This window comes from Mustelus asterias, chromosome 10 (genome assembly GCF_964213995.1).
Source record: "Mustelus asterias chromosome 10, sMusAst1.hap1.1, whole genome shotgun sequence".
Lineage (NCBI taxonomy): Eukaryota > Metazoa > Chordata > Chondrichthyes > Carcharhiniformes > Triakidae > Mustelus > Mustelus asterias.
Window position 1 is genome coordinate 112,046,684 of NC_135810.1, and position 20,934 is coordinate 112,067,617.

At 44.4% G+C, this 20,934-nt stretch overlaps 1 protein-coding gene across 2 annotated transcripts; it reads left to right on the plus strand.

The window, feature by feature from the left end:
* The first annotated feature begins 8,189 nt into the window (after positions 1-8,189).
* Positions 8,190-20,240, plus strand: shox (shox homeobox). Of its 2 annotated transcripts, none has more exons than XM_078222479.1 (5): positions 8,190-8,430; positions 11,923-12,131; positions 15,840-15,897; positions 16,575-16,679; positions 19,963-20,240. In XM_078222479.1, the coding sequence occupies exons 1-5, from the start codon at positions 8,190-8,192 to the stop codon at positions 20,238-20,240; spliced, it is 891 nt and encodes a 296-aa protein (XP_078078605.1). The 2 variants fall into 2 exon arrangements, with proteins under 2 accessions (XP_078078605.1, XP_078078606.1); XM_078222480.1 differs by having other exon boundaries at positions 16,575-16,663; positions 19,989-20,240.
* Positions 20,241-20,934: the final 694 nt, after the last annotated feature.

A 20,934-nucleotide genomic window follows, 5' to 3' on the forward strand; every position in this document is an offset into this window, starting at 1 on the left:
ACAGCGGCAATTAAGGGGATCATAGCAAAGTATTATAAATATCCATGCTAAGACTCGCTTTCACTTAATGGCCACTTCATTAGCTAATTGATTCCTTATTAGTTACAGGCGAAGTCTGGTTAGGGCTCCACCGCAGCTAATTAGCATCGTAGAAACACTTAATAGTCTAATACTCATTTTGTGTGTGTGTGTGTACGTGGGTGTAAGCAAAACAACTTAATATTCAAATGTAACTCTACCGCTGAGGGCGCTCGCATCGGTTTGGGAGAATATTCGACAAATGTTATATTGCTTCTCCTTAGCTTAAGTCAGAGGCGGAGAAAGTATCGAATGGGGGGGAGGTTATTATAATTCTTATTCTTCCATTTTCACCTCCCACGTCCTCAAATGCATCTGTCCCGCCCCCCCCCCCCCATCCCGCCCTCCCCCAAAACATAGACAGAATTTGAGGACATGATTTGAGGACATAAGGGCACAGTGATTTACATTGGCTGCCTCACAGCGCCAGAGACACGGGTTCAATTACAGCCTTGGGTTACTGTCTGTGTGGAGTCTGCACGTTCTCCCCGTGTCTGCGCGGGTTTCCTCCGGGTGCTCCGGTTTCCTCCCACAGTCCAAAGATGTGCGGGTTGGTTGATTGGCCATGCTAAATTTCCCCTTAGTGTCCGGGAGATTGGCAGGGTAAATATGTGGGAGTGCGGAGATAGGGCCTGTGTGGGATTGTGGTCGGTGCAGACTCGATGGGTCAAATGGCCTCCTGTACTGTAGGGATTCTATGGATTCTATGAATAATTTGACCAAGACTCTTATTGAAGATTACACACATCTGTACGAACCTGTTCATTAAAAAAAAAATCCATGTACGACTTAATTGGAGAATAGGTCGGAAGGGGCGAAACGGTCCAGTGAAATCTTAGTGCAAGGCTTCCCTGAAGTTGCAAATGTTGGCGTTTATGTCCCTAAAAATATCCCCTTATCCTTGTATCTCAGTCTTCAAAGTTTCCTTTTTGATTGGTGAATTGGCACAAGTGACCTCGCTACTATTTAAAGGGTTCGCATCCTATAATTTGCAAGCGAGATCACACAATACCATTTCCTTCTCCTCGTTCCAGCATACAATTCAATAAAAAGAGATTATTAATGTTTTCCACACGTACAGACAGAGAGAAAAAAAAACTAATTAAAGATCGTCCGTTCAAGAAGGTATCGGTGCCACAATAAAGCGACAGACAGAGAGAGAATTGTCAGACAGGACTGTAATCATAGAACCCTTCACTCTGTTGTTTTGAGCACTTGCCATCCCTGGCGAGGTTTGATTTGGAAGCCAGAACACTGTGCCGATTAAGCGATGCCCATATTTGGCCCTCTGTTTTCCCTCAGCACTTTTGTTAACCTAATCGGAGGTTGAAATCTCCCGGAAATCAATCAGTCCCCAACATCCAAGAGCCAGAAATGTAAATATCAGCAAACGTTCAATTCAAAATTAATAGGGTCAGTGTGTTCTCTGTTTATGTGCGTGTGTCTGTGTTTCCAAACCTTCAAAATCGGAGCTGATACATGAAAATGTAAAACTAAAGTGTGATTGTTTTCCTCCTGTTTTTTATTCTGTTACCCTTTTTATTTCGCTGCCGGTGGTAAAATGGCAATTACTTCTTAACTTTAAAGGGACAATTTTCTTGGCTTTTATCCCCCTACTTGATGTGCCCCCCCCCCTCCTAAAAGCTCCATGGTAGATTATTCAGCAGGCTGTGTGAACTAGATTTCTCTTCTGCACCCCAAGCTATATTGCTGCCCCTCAAGTTGAGGCAAGTTGTGGGTCGCTCAAGACACTGATTGCATCGAACTGTGTGACATTTCGATCCATAGATCATAATTATTTAAAACCAAACGCCATCGAAAGCGGCGTGGTTAGCGGGATAAATGAACGCAAAGGGACCGTCCTTGCTTGAGAAAACATTAAATTTTTAAACGGCATATCGAATGCTGATAGATTTCCACGTAAATTAAATCTTCTTAAATGCGTCTCGGGTAAACGAAGGGAGCAATATTTTTCTTAAGCGTGATTTTTTTAAGAGTATGTTTTTTCTTAAAATCAATCAGTTCCGCGCGTTGGGGAGATTTGGAGAAGTTGTTTAGCTGTAGAAGATCATAAAATATCATTGCCGCTTGGAAATCGATTGAGAATAGTACCGAAGGGAGTGTGTGTGTGTGTTTTTATGAACGGATTTCCTTGGACTTAATAAATATCGGCCAGTCTCAAAGAAGATAAAATCAGTACTAAATTCTAACTCGATCACCATAAATGTTCGGGCATCAAAGAGGGAATATCAATAATGGGGCGAGGTGTTTATGAAGACATCACTGTACTCTTAAAACCCCCAAGTGAGTTCTGGAGAGTGATACCTGTTCAATGTAGTGGAAATGAATTCTCTGTTAATAATGATCTATTAGCCCTGGTCCCAGTATATTTGAGACCAGATATTGCAAAGGGGAATGTACTTATTGCGATAGAATATAAGTCTGGGCAAACGTGCAGATGGCAAACTGATATTAAACGGGAGGTTACATTGTTTTTTAAACCGTACGGTGTATACCCCGTGTAGATTTTAACATGTGTCGTTTTGGGGCTATCTCTTTGGCAAGCTGTACAGCAACCTGATACAACGCTATCAATACTCATCAGCCTGTTAGACCAAGAGAACATAATCATCTTAACAGCCACAGCAGACAGATGCTCCGAGGTGCGCCTGGCTCCCGGAGACCGTGTGTGTGTGTGTGTGTGTGTGTGTGTGATATGAAGGGTCGCTCTTCGAACCTCATGCACGGAGATGCGAAAGTGCTAATTGACGGATTAATCTCTGGTGAACTGTATAATGGGACGTGTGAAACGATAAGGCAGCCCTTTATTTACTCGAGGTGCTGGCCCTCTGCCGCATCATCGTGACATGATTCCACTGGCCCCTTGGAGAACAATAAATCCTGATTAATATTTCACTGGGAACGTGTTGTATATATTTTTCCCCCTTGTATCTTTTCCTTCCTGGGCTATTTATTTATCATTCTGTTTATCTGTCCATCTAACAGTTCCGTCTCTCGGTATAATTGAGCCGTCACAGACACTGTTCCCTTTAATGCCCCTCTGATTGTATTTTAGGAGTCTTGTTGCGGGGAAAGGCTGCTGTACAACAGTGCCGGAGTTCCACTTGAGCCCTGAGTCTGCGCTGCTTACCCTGGGGGTGTTGTTAGATTGGAAGCCACATGTGTAATCCACGTCAGTGCCTCAACATAAGTAATTTTAAAAGATTTACTGGGGTGACAATGAAAGCTTGCGCTATCGTCTCAAGTGCATCTCAATCAGGCATTTTGCAACGGATATTTATAATGCTGTGTACCTCAGAAGAGTTCATTAAAATACCAGAGGGTCTTGTAATGGTATCCAAACGGTGGGATCGATTGTCCCCCTCGCTGGAGTGCCTGTACAGAAACAAAACATAACTAAATGCATGGCGGAGGGAATAAGTCTTATCTTGGACATTAACTAGAGTTTAATTGGAGTGGATAGCAGAAACATTGGCGATTTGACTTCAGCGCCAATCAATGCAAAATTGGAAGTGAGAAGACTGATGGAGGAGATGTTAGAATCCGGATATCCGTGAAATGGATACATGTTTGTTCCCATTTCCCTCACTGCACAGGTTAACAAAGGGCCTCACTTTTACTTTCACTTCCCAGACAGTTGTGTCAACTACATTTCCTTCCCTGCAAGCTCCCCCCCACCACCCTGCCTTGTCTCGGTCAACACGTCATGATGTGGAGATGCCGGCGTTGGACTGGGGTAAACTTCGATATGCGCGATCTTCTTGGAGTTCAACACTGCCAGACTTGTGACACGGCCAGTCAAAACCACAAGCCACAAAGCTGTGTTTCAAAGGCTGCCCTTCGTTGATGGGAAATCAAATAAACTTTTTTTTTCTTAATTATAGATTGAAGTTACCCCATGCCCTGGCAAGAGAACTGGACAATGTCCAGCTCTCTCACACAGCAAGGAGGCAACTGCACCACAAATAGAACATTTACTCTGTTGTTGACACAAGGGAGGATTTTAAGGGGGGGTGTGGGTGATGGCAAAATTTTGGAGCTTACCTGCCACAATTCTGGGGAGGGGGGTGGGGGGGGAGGGGGTGGTGGTGGTAACGAGGGACGAAGAAGCCTAGAGTGGAAGAGATCCCATAGGAGGGATCAGGCGGAGAGTCGGTGTTGCTGTCAAGTAAGGGAAAGGCCTGTTTATTAAAAAAAACACACTTCTTCACCTCCTCCTTGAATAAACAATAACAGAATCACTTTCCTGAATGGGTGCATGTGGACAGATCAGTGGGGTTCTCGTCCAGACGCCACTTAGCTGATTCACACTGCTCTATCCAAAGGAAGGATGCAAGTGATACAAAATGAAACGGGAATAAGGCAGGCATACTCACTGAAGAAAAAAAGAAAAATATGCTTCATCTGCAGTAATTTGCTTTTATGTAAATATTTTTTGAAGTTAACCGATTTTAAAATAGGATTAGAATTCCCAAAAGTTGAAGGGAAATATATTCGATTTGAAGCATTTCGTGACTCGATCTCTGGCTTGTCTTCGACTGAGGGAGGGAGGTGTAGAGAGCTTGTCAGTTTAAAAGGTTGTGGCGTATTTGTTTTTCTAACGCAAAAGTGTTAACCATTCACCAAGTTTTAAACGATCATTAATCCATGTTCGGACCACGAGTGGCCAGGGAGACCAGGTCACAACACAAAACTCTGCTTAACTTCTTAATACAGGAGGCACCCACCTGTTTCGTTTCTGACTGGGTTACTTGCTCATTCCATCCAGCCTGCCGGCGGAGAGGGCGGTGGAGCGCATAAAACACTTGCTAATCCTGGAGCGGTTTCCCCCCATCTGGGTCAGCCCTCAGTTTCAAGCGTCTGAAATTCCATTGCAAACTCTAGTTCCAAAATAACTGTGACACCCCCCCCCCCCCACCCCTTCCTCTGCCTCGTCCTTCTGTCCTTTCAACCAGAGGCAGGCAAACGCCACTCCTGTGAGGGTCAGTGCAAACAATATAAGTTCTCGAAAGGCATCGCCATACAAGCTCTACCAGCTAGCACTGTCTATTAACCGGAATGATCGGCAGTCTGGGACTCACAGCCGGCAGCAGAAATGTAACGGAATTCACTGGAACAATTTCCGTGCGGGAAAACACCCCGAGCACAAGGAGGACCTGCTTAAGGCCAAATTTTCTCCATTCCCTCCCAGGACAGTAATACGTTGTGACTTGCTAAAAGGGTTGCTTATTCCTGAACGCTGCCGATAACAGTGGAAATTCGCGTGTAACTGATCAGATGCGTAATTTGGTAGGACAGATGTTGGGGAAAGGTTGAGACCCCTGTATCCAGTACTTCCCAATTAATGAAACAAAACGCATTAGGAGATTTAACAAAAAAACCCAGCAATCTTCACTTTTTAAATGGGCTTTATTGATTTGGCGTTTGAAACGACAATTTCCAATGCAATTTCAGGTCAATTCCCCCTTGGAATAATAGGCACGATGTAGGGACACCAATTGGGTTGCAGATCGTCTTGACCATACGGTGACCGTGAGCGACCTTGGATGTAAAAAGGGGTTTGGGGGGGGGGGGGGGGGGAGGATCTGGTGGCATACTGGAAAGCGGGGTTTTCAGGGACCCATCTCTGATAAGCCTACAACCCCAACCCCGCTTCCACCCCCGCTCCCACCCCACACTCCTACTCCCACATGCAGCCTTGATCGAGTCAATTTGGTAGGTGTTATAAAAGCACACAAATTTAACCCGGTTACATTCCATTGTTTGGAGATGGGCGACATTCCCCTAACAGTGAGAAAGGACAAACTCTGGCTGGATCATTTGTTCATTTGCGCGCATATTGAATTAAGGACTTCATTGCATGTCACTTTTAAAAAGAAATCCATATCGGAGGTGACATATAGATGAAGCAATGCAATAAATGTCAAGATCAGTAATTGTAAAAGGTACCAATGATGCATTCCGCCCCCCGCCCCCACCTGTATAATATGTTAAAATTCATGTTGTGATATCTCGGCAACATTGAGAGCGCTTCTTAATTATCTTAATAATAACGCTTTTAGTGCGAGCAACATTTGATTCATCATAACCCTTATTTTTTGGGTTATGCGGAAGTTCCAAGTACAAAACCAATGCAATTCGCCAAGACAAAAAAATAATAATTACATGAGATGGCCGTTTCATTTGGAGACTTCTGTCCTTGTAAAATATGTGATAATACAGAGATTCACATATTCTCAAACCAGAACCTGCCTTACATTTGTTACAACTAGTAGTCGCCCTTAACTTATTTATAAGATTAACTAACCAGTGATATGACTTAATCTCTCTATGTTATATATAATTAAAAACTATAACTATTTTGATCGTACACATTAGAAAACTTCCAAATGAATTGCAATAAGCCAGAAATCAAAATAAATGCCGGGGCACAATAATTTGTAATTGAATGTCGCATATTATACAGTGTATATTTGTACACAATTGTGTAATTGGAGTGTCGAATATTATACAACGTATATTCTTACACAACTGTGAAATTGGTATGTCGACTATTATACAATGTATATTCTTACACAGCTGTGAAATTGGTATGTCGACTATTATACAATGTATATTCTTAAGCAACTGTGTAATTGGACTGTCGAATATTACAATGTATATTCTTACACAACTGTGAAATTGGTGTGTCGAATATTATACAATGTATATTCTTACACTACTGTGAAATTGGTATGTCGACTATTATACAATGTATATTCTTAAGCAACTGTGTAATTGGACTGTCGAATATTACAATGTATATTCTTACACAACTGTGAAATTGGTGTGTCGAATATTATACAATCTATATTCTTACACAATTGTGTAACTGGACTGTCGAATATTACAATGTACATTCTTACACAACTGTGTAATTGGAGTGTCAAATATTACAATGTATATTCTTACACAACTGTGTAATTGGAGTGTCGAATATTATGTACTGTATATTCTTACATAACTGTAATAGAAATGTCGAATATTACAATGAACTGTGTAATAGAAATGTCAAAGATTACAATGTATATTCTTACACAACCGTGCAAAAGAAGTGTGGAATATTACAATGTATATTCTTACATAATTGTGTAATTGCAGTGTCGAATATTACAATGTATATTCTTACACAACTGTGTAATAGAAGTGTCGAATATTATGCACTGTATATTCTTACATAACCGTGTGATTGGAGTGTCGAATATTACAATGTATATTCTTACACAACTGTGTAACTGAAGTGTCGAATATTATACACAATATATTCCTACACAATCGTGTTGTATTTATATCTGTCGTGATTGTGCCAACAATGTAGCATTTGTTTTGTAAAATAACTGACATCAAAGGCGCCCAGTAACTCTGGCATCCGCGATGTGCATTAATCAGCCTGGTGGTTGAAGCATTTTTGCACCTTTTGTTTTGTTTCCAGTTCACCTATTTTGTCCCCATCACCATTCTGCAATCGCGGCGCGGGCGAGTTAAAGTTTGATTCGCTCCCGCTGAACCCGGCGGACTTCCAGCCATTCCTTGTGTAAACAGTTGCCACACGTCCCGAGTGTTTAGCCAAGTAATGGGGGGGAGTTGCAATAATAGGATGGTAATTAAATTAAAAGAATCCTATCCGGTTACTGGATTAGCGAGAGAGAGAGGGGGAGAGACAGAGCAGTGGGGGAAGGAGGAGGAGGAGGAGGTGGAGGAGTTGCACAGGTTGTAAGATCCACGCGTTTGAGACGTATTCGACTGAATAATTGCCGAGAAGATGGAATGAAAGTGGGGGGAGGGCTCTGGTCGCCAAGTATAAATACTCTGATCTCAAATAGTAACACATAACACCAGGGCCGATCTCCCTCCGCCACCAACCCCTTCCAACATCATGTAACAAGGTGACCAGCAGGAGAACGAGGCATCATTATAGACACATCGGGGAAGAAGGAGGGAAAAGGTGGGTGGGTGGGGGGGTGGGGGGAGTGGATTCTTTTCCCTCTCTCTGCTGGCTCGGAGCCTGTTTGAGCAAAAAAAAAAGGCAGGGATCGAGCGAGCCTTTAGTCATGGAAGAACTGACGGCGTTCGTTTCCAAATCCTTCGAGCAGAAAAACAAGGATAAGAAAGAGGCGATCACATATCGGGAAGTTTTGGAGAGTGGCTTAGCCCGGAGCAGGGAGCTGAGTGGCTCGGATTCTAGCTGTCAGGATATCACTGACACCAGCCATTGCCCAACGCACATTTACAAGGATGTGGAGAACGAGAATGAGAAAGTGAAAGAATTAAATTCGGCCAGAACTTCTGAAGGTAAGCGGCGTTGAGTGAGTGTGTGTTATGCTCTATATACAAAAATACGCGTACACAGATAGAAATGTATCGGCAGATGCATGCACACACGCCCGCTCCATCTCATTCCCATAACTTGCGGGCTTGAAAAGACAGGAAGCGTTTTTGCTTCGGCCTATACCCAAGGCCTTAGACAGGAACCATCGGAAATCGATTCTGCACAACACCTCTTTCTCATCCACTCGGGGCCCCTGCAGAGAAAAGTTCGCTTCCAATGCATTCGGGAGAGGGCAGGGAGCTGGATTCCTCGCCTAAACGCTGGAGGCAAATGGAAGGACTTGAACAAATATTGGGATGGCGTGGGGGTAACGTTCCCCTCCACTCCCAACTCCCCATCTTTACCACCCCATAGTCTCAGGGATAGGAACTGTTCAAAAGTACAATGTGGGGGGGAGGGGGAGTTTAGACCTTCTTTCCGGTGTGTATCTCTCCACCCTGTCTCTGATGTTCTGCAAAACAAACAAGCGCTCTGGCCCAAAGTGCAGGGAACGGCAAAGGCTGGGAGAGAGAGAGAGGGGGGAGAGAGGGGAGGGGGGGAAAACCTTATCCTTGGAAACCGCTCATGTTTCATAGCCGCGCGGAAATCCGAGCTTTTGCCGGAATCACGGGCAAAAATCGATTGGAACGACCGATGTCCAAATAATCATTTCATCGCAGTTTCGATGTAGCAAGTGGGGAGGGGGATTGTGGCCGGTTTAAATCTTAAATCGCAAGGAATCGAACTCAAGCCGGGGGAAAGAACACGTTTGTTGTTCAAATTAGATCAGAGATGCAATTAAAAAGCACGGTCTTTACACCGAGTGCACACGGTTCAATAACGTGTTGGGAAATGCATACCCTACAAAAGACTGGCCAGCGTTGTAAACAGTTGCCTTCCAAGATTCAATTACTTCATACAGCTCCCATATTCCCAAGGTAGCAGTCATTTAAATCATTGTTTATATATATATATACATATATAAATTATATTTTAACTCTATAAAGTCGACCATCGATATCGAATGTCATCAGTTAAGGTGCAGGGTGTGCAGACAATAAATACTATTCTTTCTCAAAAGAAATACCCATACCGGTGATTATGTGATAAGATTGAGATCCTGGGTGCTAAATGGGGCATTTAAATGTGTGCGGAATTGTACGCCAGATTCATTATGTCCCATCTCTATATTAATATTTCAGTTTTATTCAATTGAAGGCAATAACAGAATGTACTGGCGCTTTTTTTTATTGCTATTCATGTCTGCTCAGAATTCAGACAGTGACTTAAAAAGAAATGATGGCGCGAAGTCCTTCTCCTAATGTAATTACCTGCGATGATCGAATGAATAGCAGTCTCGGGGAGATTTTAAATAGGCGAGGCGATCTCCATCGCTGTAAAGAGGGTGCCTTATTATGATTCATATAGTTCAGGGAAGACTCGGAGCACATTCATTTGTAATGGTCTCGGATTTCATTCCCCCCCCCCCCCCCCCCCTCCATCTTAACATCGTTATGGAAAACCTGGGGTTAAATAAACACGGGGCCTTGGCAAGACAGGATATTGAAAGATCAAAGCATTTCTTATGACACAGATTTCACTTTCGTGATTCTCACCTCGCAGCTAAATTTAAACACAAAACAAAACACCATTAGTAAGTTCTAGCCATTTTATTGACATGGAATCCGTTTTCCACTCTCCCGCTCGATTCACTTTTAAGCCTCAACCCCACTCCAATAAATAAATATGAACTTCTTAAATTCGTTTGGTATTAAATATATATCTGCTGACACCGGATAATATTTCTGGAAATTCCTATTCAACACATCCATCCCCGGATTTATCAGAATTTAATATCGAGAGAGAGAGAGAGAGCTAACATGTGCAATATATAATACCTAGATAAATTATCTGAAGGATGCATAATACTGTTGACGTTACAGGTATTTTAGAATTTGTGGCGAGCGGACCTCAAATTTTCCACTTAGTCAATTTTTAATATTAATATCTCAACAGTAAATCTTGCGGAAGAGGGTTAGAGGAGAGAGGCACAAACTGTCTTGAAAGAAAACGGTGTTTAACACATTGTCTTTCTGGTCACAATGCAGCTATTTACAAAAAAGGTAGCACGGTCAATCTCGATTTATTTGCACACAGTGATTGTATTTACATTTGAAAAGAAGAGGGTTTATAAACAACACTTGAAAGTTTTCCTAATGAGACGAAGCCTTCAATGGAATTTGCAAATGCGAACACGGATACATGTTTTCCCCCAACAAATAGGCAGCTAATGGAGTATAACTGTAAACGGCCCATTTTGTTTGTCGGGCAGGAATCGAAGTCCGTCAATTAGGTAACAACAAGCACATCTGAAATCGGTACATGCAACAGCTAAATGGTCGGTAAAAACTGGCCCAGATTCCAGTGAAAACAAGGCAGTTAGTTGGCAGTGGGGTACAAATGGTCGCCCGATGGATAATGATCATTTATTTATTTTTTTTAAAGACAGGCCTGTGTCGATTGCCCAGGCAGCGTCTGCTAGTGTGATATAGACATGATACAAAACAAACAGGAGATGGTGGGGAAAAAAAATCCCGCTATCTCTGGCTATTAGAATTCAGCAGTCTGACAGTGTGTGGCAGTTGGAAGCGTTCGTCTTGTAGAAGAGACTGAAATACAAATATCGTTTGGCACTAACAGTGATCAAAGATTGCGTTGTGCGGGTAATGACAGGCGCGAGAGAGAAAAAACAAGGCAAATCTTCACACTTGTTTGTGCTCCTTTAATTGGAACATAGAGTTTGCTTGTCTGTGCCGCTTTGTTCTTGCAGGAATAAAATGTCAGCGAGACATTTTATAGGTGATAGACCCCCCCCTTCACCCCCCCCCATCCACCCCCCCCCCCCAGTCAATATAAAAGGCAACAAGACCCTTATTTTTTATATATATAAAAAAACACATCCTTTTTGTAGGCCCTTGTGTGACTCAGATCCAGAGAGAGAGAGGGGAGAGAAAAAAAGCAAAATCAGATCAGTCAGAAGGCAGTACCAGATAAAGATTCACGCAAGCTTTTCGGATGCTCCCATAATCCAGAAAGAAAAGTGTTATTTGTTTACAATAACGAATGTTGAATGATTTATAACTGGAGAAGTGGGCAGTGTGGCTTTATTTCTCTAGATGACCAAGTCTATTGTCAAAAGCCAAGTAATTTCCCGTTGGGATCAGATAAGGATTTACACTTTAACGCAAGCGTCTCTTAACATCTCTGGGAGTGAAGTGGGACATCATTCGAGAATGGTCACATCACTTATGGCTAAAGTTAATTGCACTGTTTAAAGTGGAATGGGGCTATGCGGAGGCAATTACAAAATGCTGGGAGTTGTGTCTCACTTTCGGAAGTTCAGAATGGATACATGTTCTGTGCCTGCGTGCGTTTCCCTCGGTCCCGACTCACGGGATGACATTGGTCTGTTGCAGGCATTTATGAATGTAAAGAGAAGAGGGAGGACGTGAAATCAGAGGACGAGGACGGTCAGACCAAGTTAAAGCAGAGGAGGAGCAGGACGAATTTCACACTGGAGCAGCTGAATGAACTGGAGCGACTGTTCGATGAGACCCACTACCCGGACGCCTTCATGAGAGAGGAGCTGAGCCAGAGGCTAGGGCTGTCTGAAGCTAGGGTGCAGGTGAGGCCCATTCACTGAGAGGAGATTAAAGCGCCGTGGCGTTAAAATGTACACAACACCAGTTAGCACTGAAATTTTGCCCTCATTAAATCTTGAAATAAACTTGTCCCTGGGTGGCACAGTGGTTAGCACTGCTGCCTCAGAGTGTCAGGGACCCGGGTGCGATTCCCGCACACTGTCTGTGCGGAGTATGCACATTCTCCCCCCTCCGTCTGTGTGGGTTTCCTCCGGGTGCTTCCGTTTCCTCCCACAGTCTAAAAGATGTAAGGTGAACTGGTCATGCTAAATTCTCCCTCAATGTACCTGAACAGGCGCCGGAGTGTGGCGACTGGGGGATTTTCACAGTAACGTCATTGCATTGTTAATGTAAGACTACTTGTGACTAATTAATAAACATTACTTTACTTAATTGCTTCTCGGCCTTTTAGGCTAAGATCAAGCGTCAGATCAAGCCTAGGATGGGGTGTAAAGCCTTATCTTGTCAGCTTGGTTCTTGTTTTGTGGGGACCTTGAATTGGATTCCATTGGATTTTGAATTAGGTTTTTGGAGCAAGGAATGGATTTGGGGTTGCCCAGGCCACTCTGAGCATTGGCTTTGTAACTTTAAGAATGGAATAAAACACACAGCCGGTGAAGCGGGAATTCAGGTAGAAGACTAACAGGGGAGTTGTGTTTTTCTCTGTACACGGATCACCGTCTCTGTTGATAACCCACTCGCCACAATGTATTTACTGTCAGTGCTTCCGATTCAAAACAGAGGGATCTAAACATAAATCTGAGTTATGTTTATTTGAAAAGAGTTGCACTTATCTGAAGATCTCAAGAGTCTGCCTCAGGGTCAAGTCCCAAGCGATAAAACACATTTGTAAGAAATTGATTTTAAACAAAAAGATCTGGTTTAAAGATCTCTGAAGAGTTAGAAAGCCCAGACACCAAATTCCACCCATCAGACATGGGAGCTAGCGAGCGAAATAAGCATTCTGAATTCAGTCTTCTGGCAGAATAATTTTTTTACGGTGTCTTGGAGGTTAGGAATGATTAAAGTTAGGGTTCCTTAAAGGCGGGACCCATCTGAGCCAAGCACATATGCATCTGGCAGATTGCTCTTCCATGGGAAGTGTACATCCTGTAAGATGCGCGCCTCGCCAGAAACGCATTATCTTCCACCCAAATTGCGTTTTAAATCGAAATCTCGGGGGGGATGATGCCTGCGCCGGGACAAATGGAGAAACAAGTGGAGGGAGATGGATAGGGGAGATGGATGGAGGGGAGATTGGACACAGGGAGACAACTGAGCAGTGCTACGTGGATACAGCGCTTATTAGTGGCGGCGTTTCCAGCCTCAGGTCAAGCGGGGGAGGTCAGCACAGCGACCCCGGTGTAATACTTAGCAACACGGAAACCTCCCTTGACATCAGAGAGCAACTGCTCTGTGCCGTCAGTGCGCTGGGCACTCGGAGTAACCGAATCTACCCCTGTGCGTGTGCCCTCTGTTCCCGGTAGCTTACAATAAAGTGAAGTGTGGGGATTGATTGAATCATTAACTCTCTGGATACAGAGGGGGGTACATCAGATGTGGAAATGGGGTGGGGGAGCGGGGGGGGGGGGGTTGGGGAGGACAGCAGCAGCAACAAAAATCTATGTTAACTAAATCGGAGTGATTGTGGTGGATCTAGGTGTTATTAACCTGCTTGGTTCGGCGGCGCACACCAGGCATCTGTCACTGGGTAATTTAAACTTATGAGAGCAGTAAGGGGCAGCCGGTAATTCAATTACACATAATATATTTTCGTTTATGGCGCAGGTCTAAATTAAATGTCATTATTCACTGTAGCTAATGGAAATCAAAAAGAAATCATATTACCACCCTTTCCAGAGCGCAGCATTTAGCCGTGCTTAATAAAGAATTGATTGTGTAAAGCGGCAGAAAACAATGTAGTTGTTTTAACTTAACATATTTGGAATCGACATTTGGGCACTAATTGTAATTGATCTGACCATCTCCCGAGATTTAACCCAATGGTTTCCGCCGACAACTCCATCATCCGATTATTATTCCCCGTTATATACATTACAACCCCCTTCGAGGTCAGAAAGCTCCCTTCAGTCCCCGATGTGTTAATGTGTTGCTGTTAAAAGTTTCATTTTCAACGGATGCCATTTTATTTCAAACTTTCCCTTAACTTTTATTCTGTTTTGTTTTGTAAATCCACTGGGGACACATTCAACTACCTCCTCCCTCCCCTGTAGGATTGCTCGAATCCGGGTCATTCCATTTATTGTGATTTATTTCCCTGTGTCGCCAGGAGCTTTTTATTTATAAAAAGCCCCCGATTGTCCAACCTCAACTCATTTCCCTTCAATTTCATAGCAGTTTTTCACTTATATCCTCACTGCCCCTTTCGCCTGGTCGGGGTTGAGTCAGGAGTGGCTGCCTAAGTTTTTTAAAGTTTATTTATTAGTGTCAAAAGCAGGCTTACATTAACACTGCAATGAAGTTACAGTGAAAGTCCCCTAGTCGCCACACTGTTCGGGTACACTGAGGGAGAATTTAGCGTGGCCATTTCACCTAACCATCACAGTCTTTCGGACTGTGGGAGGAAACCGGAGCACCCGGAGGAAACCCACGCAGACACGGGGAGAATGTGCAAACTCCGCACAGTGACCCGGGAATCGAACCCGGCGCTGTGAGGCAGCAGTGCTACCGTGCCAAGTGGGTGTAGATCGCCCCAATAACCCGTTTCGAAATTAAACTACACACAGAAAAATAATAAAATGAAATTGGAGCGTGCTGTAAAATCCTAGGGTTTCCCATAACTGAATTACGATTCGACGTTTCAGGAGATGGTGGGACGCCAAGCAACTTGCAATGGATTTTATAATTCACCCAGGGCACTTGAAACTAAAAGGTGTTCACATTTTATCCGGTTAACAGGAAGCAATAATGGCAGTGAGGAAAAATCATTACATTGCTCCCGTATTTACATTGACAATTAAATCCTAATCCATACTTTAAACAGAGAACCCGCTTCAATGAGCTCAGATCACACTACAGAGTATTGCCGAGGTATCTGGGGTAATTAAACAATGCCGTTTGAAGTTCCTCTGTTCACTAATTATACGATTTCAAATGACCATTATTAAAGCAATTAAAGCGAGCTTCAAGGTATATTTGATCTAGGAAATGCAATTAATATTAATTAACCGCGTGATCGTTCGGCAAATGTTGCAGAGATCAAAGGATGGATTTATTTATTTTTTTGCCCGGGATGTAATCAGGATTGGCAAAGGCGAGGGTGTTTTGCTCATCTCCTGCCTGGTAACAGTTGAAGCTCCGGCTGTTACAGGGCAGAACTGAACTTTCTGCCGCCTCTCCCTGCCTGGGTGAAACAGACAATTGTTTATTTACCCGCTTTCTGCTTCTCTCCACCTCCCCCCCCCAAAACAAAACAACAACAACCAGTTAATATATGCCGGTCGTTGTTTTTCTCTCTCTCTGGAAGGCGGGTTTCCTGACAAGGACGTCAGGCCTGTAACAGCGGTTCACCGTTATTACATTACTATTTCACATTAGAGACAAGAGCGCGGCCCATTTGTCTTTCCACAGCCCGACAAAGCCAATCAGGGTTAAAGTTTATCGATTCGTCTCCCAGACCCGATTTTAACACCTTTTCTCTCTCTCCCCGCTCCCTTTCTCTTTCTCCTTAGGTTTGGTTTCAAAACAGACGGGCCAAGTGTCGAAAACAAGAAAATCAAATGCATAAAGGTATTATTCGTCCCCACCTACAATACCCCAACCCCATCCCTCCACCCCCACCACCCACCCCCCTCCCCGCGCCGCACCCTCAGCAGAGGACATCTTTCTCAATTTTTGGATTAAGTTTCATAACTTCACAAAGAAGTGAAAAGGGAGACATTCTGATTAAAGACTCCCAGAACATGGAAACACTGACTGGAGTACACGCAGGAAATAAATATGGATTTAATTTGCCACACCGTGACCCTGCTTCTTTTAAAAATAAAATCCCTCATTTGCTGACCTCCCCCTCACTCCTCTCCTTGAACACGGTGTTCCCCCCTCTAACAAGCACACCGATAGTTAAATAGGATCCTGTGTATATTTTGTGTACAGTGCTCCCTCCGAATTGTACACACCGGCAGAACTGCTTAAAAAGTCGAGTAATTGGGAGATTATGTCTTTGAAAAATGTAATAACTTTGGCGGCCAACCATCGTGTTTTATTGCATAGACAAGCTTGATTCTAATGTAGGGGAGACCGTACATTGGGTGTCATAAAATCATTCCTTAAAAACGTGCTTCCCATTTCATTGTAAATGGGAGAGAATCTCCCCCCCCCCTCCCCTCCATCTCCCCAGTATCTGCATACATTCCAAATGATCTTGTCTTAATATTATTTCTCTCTCTGCCATTTTTTTTTGCCAGGAGTAATACTAGGAACAGGAAGCCATTTAGACGCCTGTCGCGTTGCCCCATACGTGAACATGGGAGCACTACGGATGCCTTTCCAACAGGTGTTGTATTTTAACTGTATCCTGAATGCATCGTGTTACATGGCGGTGCATGAGTTTAGTACATTTAACCAGTCGAGCCACTGTAACACTTTATGCTACGGGAATTACAACCTGGCTGATCTGAGTGGCCAGAGGCAGCAAGCAGCCTCTCCTGGTCGGGTTTATTTCATGCTGTCCTCTAAGCAGCCCATCATCTGCGCACAATTCCTCTTGATCTAACAAGCGGAAAATCGCAGGAGATATTCGCGTCGTATGATGGTGTGTGGGGCATCTCGGCGGGACCTTTTCTTCCCCCCTCCCCGCCCCCTCCCCCAAATTGCTCCACTTTGCCTCCTTTCGGCTTTGCAAGGTTTTTGAAATGTACTGTGATGTCCACCGATTAACAGAGTCAGAGTCACCCCTTCAGGCGTGTGGCTCCGTCCCACGGTTAACGAAAGCTCCGCCGTCCGCCCCAGCACCGCCGCTAACTCCCCCACCGCCCCCCTCCTCCCCCTCCCTTCGCTGGAGTTACCAGGAAACGGGCAATTTCCTTCAAAAACAAAAAAAAATGCTATTTCAACCGACTCCCCCCCCCCCACCCCCACAAAAAATGGCGAAAACAATTGTGCTTGCAATTAATTTCTCATGAAGCTTAATGTAGGCGAATGGCTATAAGTAGTTTGGCAGGAAGGAACCAAAAACAACATACACAAGAATACATTTTCCTTGGGTCACGATTATGATTAGATCCAGACTTCCGTGTAATTGGAGCGAATGAGAGCCGGCCATAGAATTGGATCAGGTATGCCTATCTCCGGACTGGCTTTAGGAAGATTGTGTAACATTCTGTAGGAATTTACAGTGCACGGTGAAGTTTACATTAACAAACTGCCCCGGGGCATTCCGACTTGCCAAAAGTTGCCACTCACTTTTCTTTCCGGGAAATTTCATTCCACCGGCACTCCCCCTTCTCCCTCCCCCTACCAGACATTAGATACAAGATCAAATGCCTGTTCGACATAAGGGGCTAATAATCACTGCTACAAAAGCAGAACGTACTTAATGCTTTGCCTAAATTATCGCGCTGTCGATAGTTATCTCCCTCCATCAATCATCCGTAATGCTAATGTAAGTCTATTTAACTGATTTTTACTTGTCTAAATTGGTGTTTTAAAAGGGTGCTTTTTAGGGAAAGGTGGGGGCGGGGGGCGGAGGGGGGCTGAGAGATTACGTGCACAGAGTACTACTGCATCCCTTTAAGCGGAGTGTGTGAAGGAACATTGGACCCTTTCTTCTAAGGTCTCCCTCAATGCACCCGGACAGGCGCCGGAGTGAGGCGACTAGGGGATTTTCACAGTAACTTCATTGCAGTGTTAATGTAAGCCTACTTGTGATTAATAAATAAACTTTAAACAGATCAAGCCCGGGATGGGGTGCAGTGCCTCATCTTGTCAGCTTGCATCCTGTCAGCTTGCATCCTGTTTGTCTACCTTGTAGGGGACCTTGAATCTGATTCAATTGCATTTTGAATTTGGTTTCTGGAGTGGGCAAGGATTGGATTTGGGTTTGCCTGGTCCATTCTGAGCATTGGCTTTGTAACTTTTTAAAAGTTTATTTATTAGTGTCGCAAGTAGGCTTACATTAACACTGCAATGAAGTGACTCATAGAAATCATAGAAACCCTACAGTACAGAAAGAGGCCATTCGGCCCATCGAGTCTGCACCGACCACAATCCCACCCAGGCCCTACTCCCATATCCCTACATATTTACCGACTAATCCCTCTAACCTATGCATCTCAGGACACTAAGGGCAATTTTTAGTATGGCCAATCAACCTAACCCACACATCTTGGACTGTGGGAGGAAACCGGAGCACCCGGAGGAAACACACGCAGACACGAGGAGAATGTGCAAACTCCACACAGACAGTGACCCAAGCTGGGAATCGAACCCAGGTCCCTGGAGCTGTGAAGCAGCAGTGCTAACCACTATGCTACCGTGCCGCCGCTACCTTGAACGCCTTAAGGATCATAGAATCATAGAATCCTTACAGTGCAGAAGGAGGCCATTCAGCCCATCGAGTCCACACCGACCACAACCCCAACCAAGCCCTATTTCCGTAACCCAATATATTTACCCTGCTAATCCCCCTGACTTTAGGGTCAATTTAGCATGGCCAATCTTTGGACTGTGGGAGGAAACCGGACCATGCAGAGAAAACCCACGCAGACACGGGGAGAATGTGTGAACTTCACACAGACAGTGACCCAAGGCCGGAATTTAACCTGGGTCTCTGGTGCTGTGAGGCAGCAGTGCTACCCATTGTGCCACTGTGCCACCACATGGAGTAAAAAATATAAACAGCATCAGGGAGGGAATGTGATATTTCAGACAGGGAAGTCTCATATGCTCACTTGCAATTCCTATCATTTTTATTGGTATGCTTATGATGGGGATGGTGAGCAATAATGAATGGCCCCCAAGAAAAAGGGACAGTTGCAAATTTGTCCGCAGGTTTCAATTATTTTTGATCTGATTTGAATTGATTTATTATTGTCACATGTATTGGGATACAGTGAAAAGTATTGTTTCTTGTGCACTGCTACAGACAAAGCATACCATTCATAGAATACATCGGGGAGAAGGAAAAGAGAATATAATGTGACATTCACAGCTGGGGCGCAGAGAAAGATCAGCAAACCTGTAAGGGATTTAAAGAGAACATTATGAGAAAGTTTAAATATTTAAAAAAAATAAACTTCAAGAATGAAAGATTTTTAAAGTTAAATTTTATTTATCAGTCACAAGTATGCTTAAATTAACATTGCAATGAAGTTAGTGTGAAAGTCCCCTGGTCGCCACACTCCAGCACCTGTTCGGGTACACTGAGGGAGAATTTAACATGACCAATGTTGTACATTCATAATATGGGTGATCCAACAAAATACACTCTGGACATCTTTCAGACTGTGGGAGGAAACCGGAGCAAACCCACGCAGACACGGAGAGAATGTGCAAACTCCAGAGAGACAGTGACCCAAGCCAGGAATTGAACCTGAGTCCCTGGCGCTGGGAGGCGGCAGTGCTAACCACTGTGCCACCCTATGTTTTGTTGCCGGTTTTATCCTGACTGAATACTTCACTTGGAGAGGGTGATCTGGACTCGAAACGTCTCTCCTTACAGATGCTGCCAGACCTGCTGAGATTTCCCAGCATTTTCTCTTTTGGTTTCAGATTCCAGCATCCAGCAGTCAATTGCTTTTACTTATTATTTATATAATGCATTAACTTTGTCCTCTTGTCAGTGGAGAGTCTAAGTCCCTATTTTCCGGTGCTTGTTGCAGGTTCAGGCGCAGCTACAGCTGGACGGAGTGGCACACGCACACTCGCACCTCCACCACCACCTGGCGGCCCATGCGCCCTACCTGATGTTCCCCCCTCCCCCCTTCGGCCTGCAGATCGCCTCGATCGCCGAGTCGGCGTCCGCCGCCGCCGCCGCCGCAGCCGCCGCCGCCGTCAAGACCAGCAGCAAGAACTCGAGCATCGCCGACCTGCGGCTCAAAGCCCGGAAGCACGCCGAGGCCCTGGGTCTCTGACAATCAGCGGACGCGGGCTCTCCCCACCTCCTGCAGCAGCCCCCGCACCAAGAGCAGCACCCTCACTGCAGCCCTGGGCACCAGTGCCAAACGTGCCAGTTCCAGAAACTCCTCTACCAATACCAACAGCTGCACTACATGATGCAAATGCCAGAGTCCTCCAATGGCGGCAACAACAGTGGCAGCAACAACAACACCTTGCCAGGGTTTCAAGAGCACTTCTAACAATTCAAAACTCACAAGCACCTACATCAAAGTCCTCAATTCAAATACGAACATCCAACTCAGCGTCTCACTGTGCGAGACCACCGCAAGAAAGCCAAAACCTTTCCAAATCAGAATTCTAGAGAGATAAGCAGACATCAGAGTGAAGAGTACAATCTACCTGGCTGGTTTGGGAGACGGTAAAATGACAATTTTTTTTTTACTGGGGTTGAAGCCCGCACTGTCACACACTGTACTGATATCTGTAAATACACCTGTGCGCACGCCTATATAGAGGTGTGTGCATAACACAGGCATCATTTTAGATCCGTGAAGTTGCTGACATGATTATTGCCACCTTGTGAGTTTCTTTAGTCCGGCTTTTTTTTCCCCCTCTGGGGGAAGCTGAAGACTTGTCTCTGCTGCCACTCAACTCGGTGGTCTTGAGATTTCAATCTACCCGGTTTTTTTTCCAAAGGAACAAGAGGCT

Coding starts and splice junctions, on each gene's coding strand:
- shox (XM_078222479.1), top strand. CDS start 8,190: ATGGAAGAACTGACGGCGTTCGTTTCCAAATCCTTCGAGCAGAAAAAC. Junction 8,431..11,922: donor TTCGGCCAGAACTTCTGAAG/GTAAGCGGCGTT, acceptor GGTCTGTTGCAG/GCATTTATGAATGTAAAGAG. Junction 12,132..15,839: donor TGTCTGAAGCTAGGGTGCAG/GTGAGGCCCATT, acceptor CTTTCTCCTTAG/GTTTGGTTTCAAAACAGACG.